The sequence below is a fragment of the Delphinus delphis genome, chromosome 8, assembly GCF_949987515.2.
Source record: "Delphinus delphis chromosome 8, mDelDel1.2, whole genome shotgun sequence".
NCBI classification, from domain to species: domain Eukaryota; kingdom Metazoa; phylum Chordata; class Mammalia; order Artiodactyla; family Delphinidae; genus Delphinus; species Delphinus delphis.
The window spans coordinates 28,262,813-28,277,737 of NC_082690.1; the positions used below are offsets into that span (position 1 = coordinate 28,262,813).

The 14,925-nt window shown below is 32.7% G+C and overlaps 1 protein-coding gene across 3 annotated transcripts in view; it reads right to left on the bottom strand.

The window, feature by feature from the left end:
* GRIA4 (glutamate ionotropic receptor AMPA type subunit 4) overlaps window positions 1–14,925 on the bottom strand; it is a 515,737-nt gene that overhangs the window by 61,871 nt on the left and 438,941 nt on the right. For 2 of the 3 annotated variants that reach the window (XM_060018030.1, XM_060018031.1), the window contains exons 9-10: window positions 9,898–10,008; window positions 1,838–2,044 (exon numbers count right to left, since the gene is read on the bottom strand). In XM_060018030.1, the coding sequence (XP_059874013.1) occupies window positions 1,838–2,044; window positions 9,898–10,008 (318 nt within the window). Of the gene's footprint in view, window positions 1–1,837; window positions 2,045–7,381; window positions 8,561–9,897; window positions 10,009–14,925 lie in introns of those variants that run through there. The other variant, XM_060018032.1, reaches the window with a different exon arrangement.

Genomic DNA, 14,925 nt, shown 5'->3' on the forward strand with positions numbered 1-14,925 from the left:
GGAAAGTGTATGAGACATGGAAAAAGATTCCTTTTGGGAAAAAACTGGACAACTCAAGTGGCAAAGATCAGATTATTTAAACCCTAGCAGGCTGGCTGATGAATGAATAAGCATTAATAACCATTATGTTATCTTCTCTCTCTGAGAACTGCCTGGGACTTTCTGTGCCTGTGACACGAGTACTACTGATACAAATTTTTGGTGTTAATTATGTTACTCTCTTCAGATCACCTGTTTTCATTATTTAAACAATATTCTCCCAATAAAATGTGGTCAGAACCCTTGCCAAGGGGTGAGCCTGGGCTGCCAAATTGGTAAGGACTCCAGAGGAGAGATATGTAACAAATGTCTTAGAAAGTAACTCTGGTTAGTTATCTGGTCCATAATTAATTGGTACTCCAAGAATGAGTTTTTGAGATCAAATACTCAATAGTGTCTTCTGAAGGATATGAATTAGTGTAGTTCTAACATTTAGGTTAATGTTCACATTTAAAGTCTAAAAGTTTAAAATATTACCAATGGACACATGCTTTAGGAACCCTTTTTCTTTGGGACTTAAAACTCAATATCAAACTGTTGATGAGCCCTGTGATAAAGTACTTTTTGATTTTTTAAAAGTGCGAATTTAGTTTTCCTCACTTAGGGCACCTAACTAGTCGGCAGTTCTTTCAAATGAATATAAAACTAACTAATTGCTCTTTAACGTCAAACAATTTCCTCTTGCTGCTGAGGTTATAGCTACCATACTGGACTGTGTGGAGAATGTTCATTGCTTCACGGTCTGAAAAGCAGGATGCAGAATCACAAAACTATTGAATTGCAGTTCTGGCTCGGAAAGTGAACCCCTCTATATATTTCAGTTATGCTCTAACTTGTTCTACCTTTATTCTTTCCTGGTGAAGGATGACTCTTGTGTAATTCTTTATTTTTAAAGGGGTCTTGTGACAATTAATCAGACAATGTGTTTTGAAGGTGAAATTTGTGAAATATGAATTAGCTTACAGAAAGTTTCAGAATACATTTCAAGTGTATGTGACTTATTGGTTACTTGATGAATAGAGCTTACTGTGAGCTCTAGGTTTGTTTTCTGGACTTTGGAAATATCATACCTTCACTAGCATTTGATAACTGTTGGCTTGATTTTAACACTTTGCAGTGGAACCTGAAGAGACCAATCTTGTTCTGGTTCAGGCAGGAATGTCTACATTGAATTTGCCCTTGGCTTTCGATATATACACTCAATATCTTGTGAACTCAAAGGGAAGGGCATGACATGATTTCATGTGAAGCCCATTATGGAATAAATTCTAGCTTTTGTGTTTTGTTGTGTAGGAAAAAATGATGTTGTTGCATTAAGTTTAAATTTACTGTGTTCAGCAGAGTTGTAAGAACTTCACATTATTGGTGAATACTTTAATATATGTTAAAATAGTTTACTGATTGCTTCACCAATAACTTAAAATATATTTACCAGTAAATACAACCAACAGGGATATAAGTAACTCTCAAAATAGTTCTCAAAACAACATGTCTATTGTATAACAGCATCAGGCTTAAGAGAATAATCATGGCAGATACTGAAGTCAGTGTTATTTTTTATAAAATAGGACATTGTATTCTGAATTTTTATCTTTTTGAAATTATCAAGTATTGGTTTCTCCCATTGTTTGGAAATTGCATTATTAATGAAATAGAAACATTTGACATCATATATGCTTCTTTGAATGTAACTGCAAATTTAAAAGACAACAGTAGACATTTAAAAATTGGTATGTGCCCACATGAAAAAAAACTTCAGGTTTATGTAAGTAAATTTTCAATAGATTGATTTGCTTACCCCATAAACAAGTTCCCCTACCATCCCATTCCAGATTTTTGTGTCTGCATCCCTTGCTCCATATTTTCCATCAGGGACAATGGCAATTTTATACTTGATACCAATATGTTTTGCAATTTCAGATGCCAAATCTACACAGTATCCTTCATACTTGTCATTTCCTTCAAACATTTCATGATTTTTCTTGTACATAACATATGGGGATTCCTATAATGAGAGAAGTAGAACTGTAAGGGAGAAATTATAAAACATTCAAAAACTTCATGCAACTTTTCAGTTTCAGAATTTAACAAAATATTATATTTAGTATTAGTACACACACTGATTTTGTGTGGCAAGAAATTGATAGTAAAACAGATGAATGTATAAATGTGCTTAGAAGTATATTAAGTTGCTTTATAAATGTGCTTAGAAGTATATTAAGTTGCTTTACATTGGATACTAAAAATTAAATCTTTAAAATAATTTTCTCTTGAGTGATTATTACATACCTAGCACTGTGACTGTGATAGGAAAAATATACATTAATAATAGACTAGAGAAGCATAAATTATCATTTATGGCAATGAAATTACTATTTCCAAAGTATCTCATGACCTGAAGACTATTTAGGAGTCAGCTTCGTGTAATAAAAGACTCATTCAAAGTCACAGTTCTCCGTATTCTGCATCTTATTTAGCCACATTCAACTGAGACTTTCTTTAGGAAAAGAGCTCTATCATTCTTCTTTGCTCTTTAGCATTTAGCAATATGTCTTTCTCAGAGCAGGCATTATTAGCAAGTTCAAAGAAGAAATGAATTAGTAGTTTTTAAAATTTTATATACTAATTTACATTAAATTGGCTTTCCTAAAATTGTCCTATATTTTGGCTTTAATTAGGGCTGTGTTCCATGAATTTTTATTCTATTATAAAATATATTTCCAATGGAAACTAATAATTTTTCCCCAGTTGTGACAATCACACACTTCAAGTAATATTCCCATTTTGTTTCTGAAGCAAGTAAGACAAAATAGCATGAAGAATTATTGTGAAAATCCTTATAAAATGAAAAAGATTACTGTTAACTAATAATAACTGAACAGTTTTCAGTACACATACACACACACACACACACACACACACACACCTCTAAACCAAACCATTTAAAGTCTGTGAAACTAAAGAAACATGTTAGCAAAAAAGCACTTGATTTTATAAATAAAACCTAATGCCACCAACTCAAAGATAGGCCTGGCGAACACGCAGTACCTACAGAACTCCTGGTCACACTTCAGATTTTTTAATCATTTGCAGACAAGGAGTGACCACTTTTGACCACAGTGTCATTGAAGTAATGATTCATATTTTATAAAATTGTACTGAGACATTTAGTAATTTTAATACAAATCTTTTCTTTTCTCCCAGAAATCTGTAGTTGGGAAAGTTGAACTTGCTCTTAAAACTCTGGATTAGAAGGTAATTTACTTTGTATTACATGGCAGTCTACACTAATTCTGATTTTGTTTTTAAGTACTTTGTAAATGTAGAAACTATTTCTAAAAACTTAATAAAACTGTACATTACATGATATATGATTCACTCATAGAGATGCCTAAATAACTTTATTGTGGGAAATTGCATAGCATTGCTCCTTGTATTGTTTTCTTAAATCCTGCCTTAGGTAGACACTGCCAAGTGACCCGGAAGTCTCTCACTTCTTCCTTGAATTTGATGAATATTCTAACACTGGACTTGGGTAAAGAAAGTTTCTCCACCAACAAAATAAAGGCCGCTAATTGTCTCTTTAGATAGATGAAAATTATTTGTTAACTTACAGAAAACATTCTCCAAATATGAAGCATTTTTCAAATTATGAATGTGGTTATGAAAATCGGTGAGTTGTTGCAATACATTGTTAACTTCTAAGCTATGCTGTGGAATATTAGTAGTTAAAATGAACTAATCCTTTCATTATTTCTTGAAATAGCTAGTTAAAATATGGAAGAATATGTATAAAAAAGCAAGAATCACACATTTGCAAAATGCTTAACATTCTAATTGAAATGGTTGTTAGTATAACAAACGAGAGGTTTTCAAAAGGAATATTGCTAAGGTTCACATTTGGTACTAAGGTTGATAAATTCTAAAGTGTCTGAAATATTTGAACACATGAATTTTAGCCCTCAGATATGTATACTACCATATTAGCTTGTGTACAGAAGTTTCTCTAGCTAGCATTATCATCTAATTTGCAAAATCCCCTGTACATTATATAGTGAACAATTAGCATCATTCAAAGCTGCATTTTTAGTATTTACTTAAATATTTGTTAAACACCCACTGTGTGCCAGGCAGCTTTCTGGGAACTAGGGGTACACAAATAAATAAAATATCCCCTTCGTCCTCTTGTGATTAAGGTTAAATTCTTTTTAATAAAGGTAAAGGAGTGAGAGTGGTAGGGGACAATAATAAAATATAGTAGTAAAAAATAATATTAGCCCTCACTTATTTAGTGCTTACTCTGTGTCAGTTACAGAGTTCTAAGTTCTTAATTGTTCTTTAATTGTGCTCTTTTATTTACTTTTCACACTGCCATTTTAAGGTAGGCATTTCCCATTTTGCAGATGGAAAATTTAAGCTTAGTTTCAACAAATTGCTCAATTTCACAGAACTAGCAGGAGTGAGAGTTGAACCTATATTTTGAAATATCTGGACATTTTTGAAGCTATTGTTGCATCTGTCAAAATATATGCAACCATTTGAGATTTCATATGATTTAACAAGCAAGGTGACAAGATTAGATAAATGAATTTCTATATTTTTAGTGAATGAAATTCTCTATATGAAATCTTGAGTAAACAATGTAGATAAAATCGTTCCATATTTCCTCATTGTGTCTGGTACTCAATAAATATAAGGCATTCAATAAATATAAAGATCTCCTTGTCTATCAGTGCTTCCTAAGTAAGAATATCATGGAAAAGTAATTGTATTGGAACTTCTTATTCAGATCTTCAAAAGGAAAGTAAATATTGACAAGTTCCAGGTCACCTCTTCTGAAACAGGTACATGTATATATAAATACAAATTTATTTAGTGTTTTCATCTTTTTCAGTTTCCTTTTTGGATAGCAGGGGCACATCAGGTCTTTGTTTTCCTGACAAACGAACCAATAAAGGCTAGAGAAACCTTCAGCTTACCGAAGATGTTGATTAGAAATTTAGCTAGGCTTTTTGCACAAACAAGGGCATGCATAATTGTTGATATTCAGATATTGGTGCATGGAAATTAAGAGAAATAAGATGATCACACTCAGGAAGATGGAAGAACAAAGGGAGAGAATTGCTAGGCATTTCTTGCAGGAAACCTCTCACAGTTGCTCAGCTCTTCCCAATTTCTTTGAGTGTGTCTCATTTTCCTTTTCTTCCACATCAAATCCAAATTAGCAGCAAATCCTCAACACTTTCCCAACCTCTTCATTTGCCCCATCTTGAATCTGATAATTTATCCCCAAGTAGCCCTTCAAACACTGCATACTTGAGGAGATTCAATACAAAGTTTGGGGGCTACTACAGGTGAAGAAAATACCAAATCTTTTCAATATAATAAAAAACGAGTTATAGCCAATCATTAAGGGGTATTTGTGGGCCGTTTTTGTTACGCAACCTTATGGAGCCCCAAGTGTTCAACTGTGAATAAAAATGGAATATAACCTACCATCTTTGTTATCAACTACTTTGTTCTGTGGGACAATAATTCCTTAGAAGTTATTTGAAATGCACTACTTCTTAGTGACTATGAGTTTATTACCACAATTTCCATAATGCATAGTGTTCTACATCTGCTCTGCAATTTCAGGAAAGAAAGCAATCTCCGTTTAAAACTACTACATTAGGGTTTGCTTATGAAAATGTTTGTGTAAATGAATTAAGATGATTTTCAATCAGTAAAGTATCATTTTCCTATTGAGGAAATTCTTGTTTGTATTTAGCAAAAGTAAAACTATTGAAATATATATATTTATTAGAAAAGCTTTAAGATTTTCTAAACATCACAAATATAATCATTAAAATTGCTACTTGAAAACAGTTAAAATAATAAAATCAGTAGCATCAACAAAGGTTATTTGCTATGTGGATATTTGTTTTTCTCCAAAGATCTCAATGTAGATAATTTATCCCATGTGTAAAATTCTTAAAAGTGAATATTAAAATGTTATTATTCAATACATAAAAAATGAGTAAATTTAATGGTGGCACAGTTTTAAACTTATTAAAAATAACATTTAAAAACATTGAGTTATAAGCTCTTTGGAGACAGGTGTATGTATGGGGAAGATTAATATCTGGTACAGGAAGAAAATAAAAGTATCTATTTTCTGTATCGGTATATACATATATGTGTATATAAATATGCATGTGTATATTGTATACACACATGCATCTATGTATACTGCATTTACAAAATTCTACATAGAAGAGATAAAATATCAAACAACTCATAAAATGTATAAAAAATATTCCTCTGGTACAAGGAAGAAAATAAAAATATCTGTATTTTCTGTATCGGTATATACATATATGTGTATATAAATATGCATGTGTGTATTGTATACACACATGCATCTATGTATAGTGCATTTACAAAATTCTACATAGAAGAGATAAAATATCAAACAACACATAAAAAGTATAAAAAATATTCCTGGAAGGACTAAGTGGTATAAGTAAAATTGCTTTAAGGTTTATAATGTAATTCTGAGTCTACGGTGAATAAATTTGGATTTTATGCAAAAATTTCCAAAAGGATTGTTATGTTCCTATGATGGCAAGAAGTACATTCTTACTTTAGTAATGCATCATCAACCTCTTTACCTTCAGTGGTAAAGATTTGGGGAAAAATGGGCTTGGCTGAAATATAACTGCATTATCTCTCTTTTTCCAGAGAGTTCAGCCAAAGTAGTGAGATTACAGACGAAATCACCACTACGACGTCTACTGCAAACTGTCTTTTCCTCAATTGCTGCACTTACCCAAACCACATGGCACCGATTTGGCTTCCTTAGGTTGTTTATTTTGAATGTAAAATGTTAAACCACTGTATGGTTACAGTCTCATAAATTTTGCAAATTTTTAGTCACTAAGACTTAGAAAAAATGATGAGCATCTGAATCTAGAACTTTAGACCCTTCAACTTTGTAGTCATGATTCTCATGTGATGATATTGTCAATTTTACTTTTATTTAGATTTAGTTAAGTTATATTCAGTATGACTATATTCAGGAAGAATACATTAGTCATTAAAATGAAGATCACATGTAGATATAAAACAAATAGATTTCAGAAATTCAAAAAACTAAAAACACTTTTTATTTAAGAATGATATCTACTATACTTATTTATCATGTTTCTTGTCTGCTTTCTCTCACTAGAATGAAAGTTCAATTGAGAGTGCAGGATTTTTGTCTGTTTTGTTGGCTAACATATCCCCGGGCTTATAACTGTGCCTAGCAAATAGCAGACGCTTAATAAATATTTATGAATGAATAAATGAATTTCTCAATCAACTTTATTTAACAGTATCATATACTATTACAGTGTATCAACATGTAAATAACAATATACACAAAGGAAAAACAAATGGGAGAACAGCAAGGCCATATCAATTTCGATCAAAATGAGTGAGTTCCAGTGCCACAACACTCTCAGCCTTCTTTTGTGTCTAGATATCTGTCTTGCACATAGTTTAATATCTAACCAATTCCATTGCTGTTGGAAGTTTTCAACTGAATTTGAGGGGTTATTATACACTGGTGCCAATATCTCATTCATTTATAAGGAAGAATATTTCTTTCAAAATGAATGAGATGATGGAGATGTCATAGGTCCTGGAATATCATTTTCAACAAAAGCAAATATAAGGAAGGATTCTAGTTTTTATTTTTTGAATTATTGAAGTTGCAAAGGTCAGAGGCATTATTTATATGGAGACTACATTTTTATACAAAAGACAGATACTAGTATTGCACTATTTTGATTGCAAAAATATTGGTGATATCACTGTCAAAGAACAGATAACTTTACAGAATAGTCATTATGTATATAGGAAACAATTGGATTCTTCAGTAATTTGTACTTATTTTTTGACAGCATGCTTCCTGAAAAACAGCCATGCTTGCAAAACTAATTCAATATTTTGGTTTTAAGAATTATATCTCCAGCTCCTTTAATAACAGAAAAAAAGGAGATTCTCTACATTATATTTATAATGCACATTAAAACACTTTATTTCACATATAACAGGCAAATTTCAAAAAATCTTTAAAGAAAACAACTACGTGTATTCAGAAAAGAAGGACACAAATTCACAGATATTTACTTTTAGAAAATCTACGCTTGGAATTAGAAGTATGATAATTCCATCATTTACATACAATGACCTCATTTCCAGATATGGGAATGGATACATCAGAATTAAGCGACTCTTTTTCAACATCTATTTTCTTGAAAAAGATGAGGATTAATTCTTCTTTTGTTTTAGTATCTCAGGAAAGTCACAGAACTTAAAAACTTTTTTTTCTGGTTGTCCAGAGTTGGTCATCCAAGAAGAATCCCACATGAAAAATTAGCTTAAATTTACTACACAGGAGAAAAAGACTTGAGCTTTAGTTAGGAATGGTCGAACAGCGTGGAGCTCATTTCTTTCTTGATCAATTCCTTAAAATAGGATTCTTCATCAGAGGCTGAAAAGAGGAGGACTGAACTGAAGTATGACTTTCCATTACTGTCTTTTTTAGGAATGTATATATATATGTATATTATATATATACATACATATATATATTTAAGTCCCATGCAAATATTACACAATTAAGTTAGAAGATATATATTTTGCATCCTTACACAAAAACTGCTGTTGGTTGGTTTGCATTCTAAAATTATAAACTTCCAACTAAGTCTTGGCAGATTAACATTAAGTTTCTAGCTGGTGATGCAACACTGATAAAATTAACTGCAACATTATGAAAGCTTTTCTCTGGCATTTTCATGCTTTGACCTCCATGTCAAAATTTTGGAAATAACTTGACATTACTAAAAGCATAAAATTAAAATTACACAAGCTAAAAACTAAATTACATAAAATACTTCTACTTTATTTAGAGTAAGGGCTTCAAAAGTAGTGAAAAATGTGTTCTGCCTAATGAGACAGTGAGCTGAGGATATACAACTTTAAATTAGATAGAAAAGGTTACCGATTGTTGATCTCCTTTGACTAGCATTGACTCTAAAAAGCATGTTTGAATTTAGAAGAGAAAAATATGAGGCATCATATTATTTAAAAGATAAGTTCACGAGAATCTCTTTGAAAAAGCAGCCTTAAAATTTAGAGTATTTTTCATTTTATGATGTGACTGAATGAATATCATTTTTCTTAATTCCTAGGAGAATTCCAGTACATTTTATTGTGTATTTGTCACAGGTCAATGAGAAAAATAATCGGTATAAAAACCCCTTTTTGCATTAAAATTAAATATAAAATAAATTTATTTCTAAAGCATAGTTGTGTAAAGCATACTCATTAAAATCTTCACATTCATACCTCCACTATTATAAACAGACAATGCAAATCATTATTAAATGGATAAAGTACCTGAAAATTGTAATTTTAAACACTATTAACGATTATTACATTGGTGTTTTAAAAACATAATAACAACAATGATATGATGTTTACTACTGGATATTTTTATGTGATTAGTTGTTGATCTTTTTCATGTTTATTCTTTTGTCCTTTGAAATCTTAGCATTTCATACATTTCCAACTAGAGAGCTTCAATTTTTAACACCTGAGCATTTTTCCAAGAACAGTAATGCAACAAAAGATAATACAAATAAAAGTACTAAATGTACTCAAAGTTCAAGACAAACTTATTCAAAGCCTCGATAGACTTTTGTGGAGCAGAACACCCATGCCACCATCACTAAGATGCAGCTTTCATCCTCCCTGTTCACTGTAGCTGGGGAATTAAAATTGCCTGTGGACAAAATGGAACATCATAAAGCACAGACCAAAACTTACCATAATAGTGGTTACAACCACTGTTCTGTTCTCAATAGCTGCTGTGTCATTGCCAAGAGTGGGCATATCTTGAATTAAGACTAATTTATCCATATCATTCCAGTACCCAACCTGCCAAATACAGAAAATTATTGAAAACACATTTTAGAAGAGTTTTCTTTAGTTCTTATCAGAGCAATGAGAGGTATTAATAAGTAAGCAAACAAAACAAATTTATAAAGCACACAGTAATGTGTTTGGGAGTTTTCTTAATTGATAATGAGCCAGTTTTCCTGATGCTAATGATACTGCCTAGTTATACATTTGGCAAATTTGCAATTTACAATCATGGAGTAGCCAAGACATTGAGAATGGATGAGTTCAAAAAAGAAGGTGGATACAGATGGAATACCATTTGTGTTGATCCTCTTGTAGTGAGATTGATTGGCACCTTCTGTAACTAATTTACATGATTTTATCAATAATGTTACAGGTTTTATGGTAAAGGGAAGAGTCAGATTTACATAGGGTACACATACAAGATGTTTTCAAGAAAAAAGACTTGTGTATTTTTAAAGCAATATGGAAATAGTTTTTGGTTTCACATAACCTAGCCACTAGTCTCACCATTTTTAAATGCTAAATACATCAGATGTTAATATTAATGATTACTTAACATTTTCACTTTTGAAATTTTTTAATTTTTTCACTTTAAATCCTTATATTACTTCTCATTTAGATGTGGAACAAACTCCTTTCCATAAAATATATGAAGTAATTAGTTAAACACTTTACAAAGTAAATAAATGGGGTCCTAAAGGAAATTTAAGGTTCTTTTTATCATGCAGACCACTAAGTAATACTAATGGCTACCACTTCTTGCCTGCTTGCTCTCTGGCAGACACTGTAATGAATACTGTTTAAAAAATATATGCATCTTAAAGTTTATACACATAGCAAATGTAAAGGTAGGTGCAATTACCAGTCCATATACTTTGCTATTATGCTACATAAACTCCCAAAATGGGTGTTCGTTTAATGCTTGCCAAACTTCTTTCTTGAATTTCTGGCTGCAGTTGATAAAACTCATATTTCCAATAAAATGTATGTAATTGCTCACTGGTCTGTAATCACTATTTGTCCCAATATGTTTTGAAAGTCTCTCTTGCTTCCTCCAAGTTCTTAACTTTCATGTTAGTATTTGTGAACATTTTAAAATAAAGTAAGCATTAGCATATCAGAAAGAGACACTATATTATTCACAAATATTCAATAACAGAATAGACATAAAAAAGAATTTTCATTAATATGGTTTGCTATATTACTTAGTTTGATCCAAAATTATGAGTATAAATCAATTCAGCAATTATTTTCAATTGCCCATTTGAATTTATTTATAGCTAATATTTATTTAATGAGTCAGTGAAAAATTTAATTAAAACAAAACAAGTATGACTTTGAGACCTATCCTCTCTTCAAATCCTACATGTACTTAAAAAATAACTTAAAAAACATAGTTGCTCCCTGTTAGTTTTCCTTTCCACATGACAGTTATACAACATAAAAATAGGTTTCACAGTTTAGTACTCCGTTACGATGCAGCCACCTTCCAGATCTCAGCAGCCCATTTTCTGGGAAAGCATTTTTTCTTTATTAATGAGTTCCCACAACAGAAAAACTACAGATCTGGGACACATTCTGGAGAGTCTTCAGATGTTGACAAGACCTTGACATTTTGCAGTTAAGAACAACCTGTGTGTTCATGACTATCTCCCCCCACCCAAAGATAAATGATTTAGAAGTACTGGCAAATTAAAATAATAGGCAAAATTTTACCCAACTGTATCTATTTGCCTTATATCTGCTTGAAATTCTGGTGAAAAAGAAAACCATGGTTTGTGTATGGAGTCATGGTTTGTGCATAGATCTCATGTGGGTCATGGACTTTTTGGGAAGTAGGACAGTATGGGGTGAACAGTGATATAAGGGTCACTTCTTAAAGAAAGGAATATTAAAGTTTATACCTAGAACTTCATATGAGATAGAGTTTTTCTCTCCAGTTTTTCACAACATTTTACAATTTACTAGGGACACTTCCCATGCCTGATCTCATTTAATTAGACAGGGAAAGAGGCACTTTTTTCCTAGAGACAGAAATTCGGTGAAAAATAATTTTGTAATGTTAAAGCAAAAACATGGAAGCATTTAAATTGCTAACTGGCAGGAAATGTCAGAGAAGTATTTGTCTTCTTTGGATTCCTAAAGGTGAATTGTGCACAAATATAACCATAATATAATATATGAGTAAATATCTCCATATTTATGGTGGACTTTGCCTGCAATGTAGGGATTATGTAGAGATGGAGGGGCTATGAGAAGCCTCTGTTCTACTCAAAGTTGGTTCCTGGGAGAGCTGGTTTGACCAGACCTGTCCTGAAAGATATGGCTCAGTTCTCATACCAACCCTCAAGGGAAAAGTTATGGGCCCTGGGACTGATGATATTTTGTAACAGTTACGAGAATAGCTTTGAAGCTAGATGAGCATTAGTCTCCACCCCAGCTCCATCTCTTTCTAGTTTAACATCCCTGAGCAGGTTACTTAGTTTCTCTGAGCCTTACTTTTCTCTTCTATAAAATGAGAAAAATACATGTTACTTTCAGGTTGCTGTAAGGATTAAATATTAAAATGCACATCAGTTTCCCTTTACTGTGTCTGGTGTATAACCTGCTCTCAGTAAATACAATTTTTATGATTAAGAATTCCTGAAACCACGCAAGCCTGGTTTTAGAGCATTCTTGAGAGATCACTGGAATGGCAAGAAGATTCCACCATACTTAGGAGCTGAGACTTCAGAAAGAGCTTTGTGGCTTCTGCTTAATGAGACTCTCACTCACTTTCCCTGTTACGGAAGTCAGACAAACTGATGGGTTAACTCTCTGATCTATTTTCAAAGATAGCTCTCTTACTGGCAAGTGTTCAATTTAAAAGAATGGTTGCTAGCTTTTCAGACATATTGCCAAGTCTCACCAGCAGAGTGTTTCTCATGGTAGTTCATTTTTAAGTTTAATATTCCTGACAGAGTGCCCAAGAAAAACAAAGATGGATGAGTCTACACCATTTCACATTTCATATTTCTTTTAAGAGTCTTAGACAAATGTCAGCTGAGTGTGAAGATGTACCGTTCCTCACTTTTCCAACTTATTCTTTAACTTTCTCCTCTAAAAATCTTAATTTTTGTTACCATCATGTTTCAATAGGCCATGAAAAGATTCAGTGCCGTAAGTAGCCCACTTGATGTTACCACTAGTTACCACCAGCTTCCTTTTTCCATTATTCTTTCTTTTATAAAGAGATCATTTTACTTTTTGTACTTACTGTTTTGTGAAATATGGAATTGTCTTTTGCATTTTAGAAAGGTTCTACTTAAATGGCTAATTTTGCAGAGTCTGGTTTGTGGCAGGCTGGTCACCAGTTAGCCAATTATTTTAAGGACTTATGGAATATTCTGTCTGCTCCACAGATAGCAGAGGGACTTTGCTTAAAATGGGCTTCTTTGTTTCTTGTTGCTGGTTGCGTGCTGACAGAGTGGGTGAAATTGGTGTTTACATGGAACCTCCTAACTTTCTTCTTGGGAGCATGTCAGTCCCTTTCTTCGGGTAGTACCCTTAAAAGAGCCCATCATACAGCTTGGCTTTCAAGCTGTCATTCCATCTCTTGCCCTTACTTGATCTGGATCAGATAGGCTCCTGCTTACCCTATATTAGCTGGCAGCCTGCACTAAAGGAGATGCCACTAAAAGGCTGAAAAGCTAGAGATGGTTTGCATGGCAGCTCCAAATCTCTCCTCACACATATGCAGAAGCACATGCTATGACAGACTGGAGCAAAACACAGCTTGGAAAGTCTTTGCCATCTTCCATGTATGACTTTAATTATCCTGCATCCAGCCTATCCTCAGGTTCTTGCCTCTACCATTTCTACCTATCCAAACTAACTTCATGACTAACTTTAAATCTCCACCATGCAGCCTTTGATTTGTTTTCCTCCAGCTGGAAGTGATCTCTTCCTCTTTAGACTTTCCACATGCTTTCTCTTTAACTGTCGTATGGAACTTACTATATTCTATGCTACTAGAAAATAAACTCCTTTACAGCAGAGTCTACTCAGGCAGGGTACTAGGTAGAAGGGTTCTGGAGTCAGACATATCTGAATTAAAAATCTTTGTTTTCTCACTTGTAGGCCTTAGACAAGTAACCATAGCCTATTGCACTGTAACTTTCTCACTAGAAAAAAGGAGATAATTGTACTCTGTTACAGGCTTATTGTGAGGATTAAATTACACCAAGTCCAGTGGTTGGGACATAGCAGGCATTTCATAAATTGTAACTATCATTATTATACTAACAAAGGAAAGTATATTTGGGAAAGTTTTTTTAAACAGCCAAGTGTTGAAACAAATAGTTTTTAGATAATGTAAGTTGAGCATGTCTTTCCTTGAGCATCCTAGCTAATGCTAGAGAAAAGAATGTTAAAAAATTATATGTGTTAAGTATAAAATGTTTATAGTCAATTGCTGTGGTGGAATTATATTGTTCCATTATATAAAGTACTTTTTGGACATTGGGAAAACTATGCTTAGTCACATCATAAGAAGACTTGCAGAGTTACTTTCTGAAATCCAAAAGTCTTTCATCATCAGCTTCCTAAACAACCTCCCTGGCTCCTCAGTTGATGTTCTTAGGTGTTTCTCTCCCTCTTCAACCTAACAATAATCTTAACAATATTATCTTCCATCTCCTCTTTTCTTTGCTCATTTGAATGTTTACTTGCTTATTTCAGGAACATTTAGCTTGTTCTAAATATGCCCTTTAGAAGTAGTCTTCTTTGTTCTCTCTCTAATAGTTTCATAAATGACTACATGGAAGTGAGTAAGTCTCTTACCTACATTGTGTGCTTTCCTGAAGAGTACATTATGGGTTCTGTGGGATTTTTTTGCTAAGCCTTTAAAAATATTGCTTCTATTTTGGATAAAGGATGTAAACAACATGT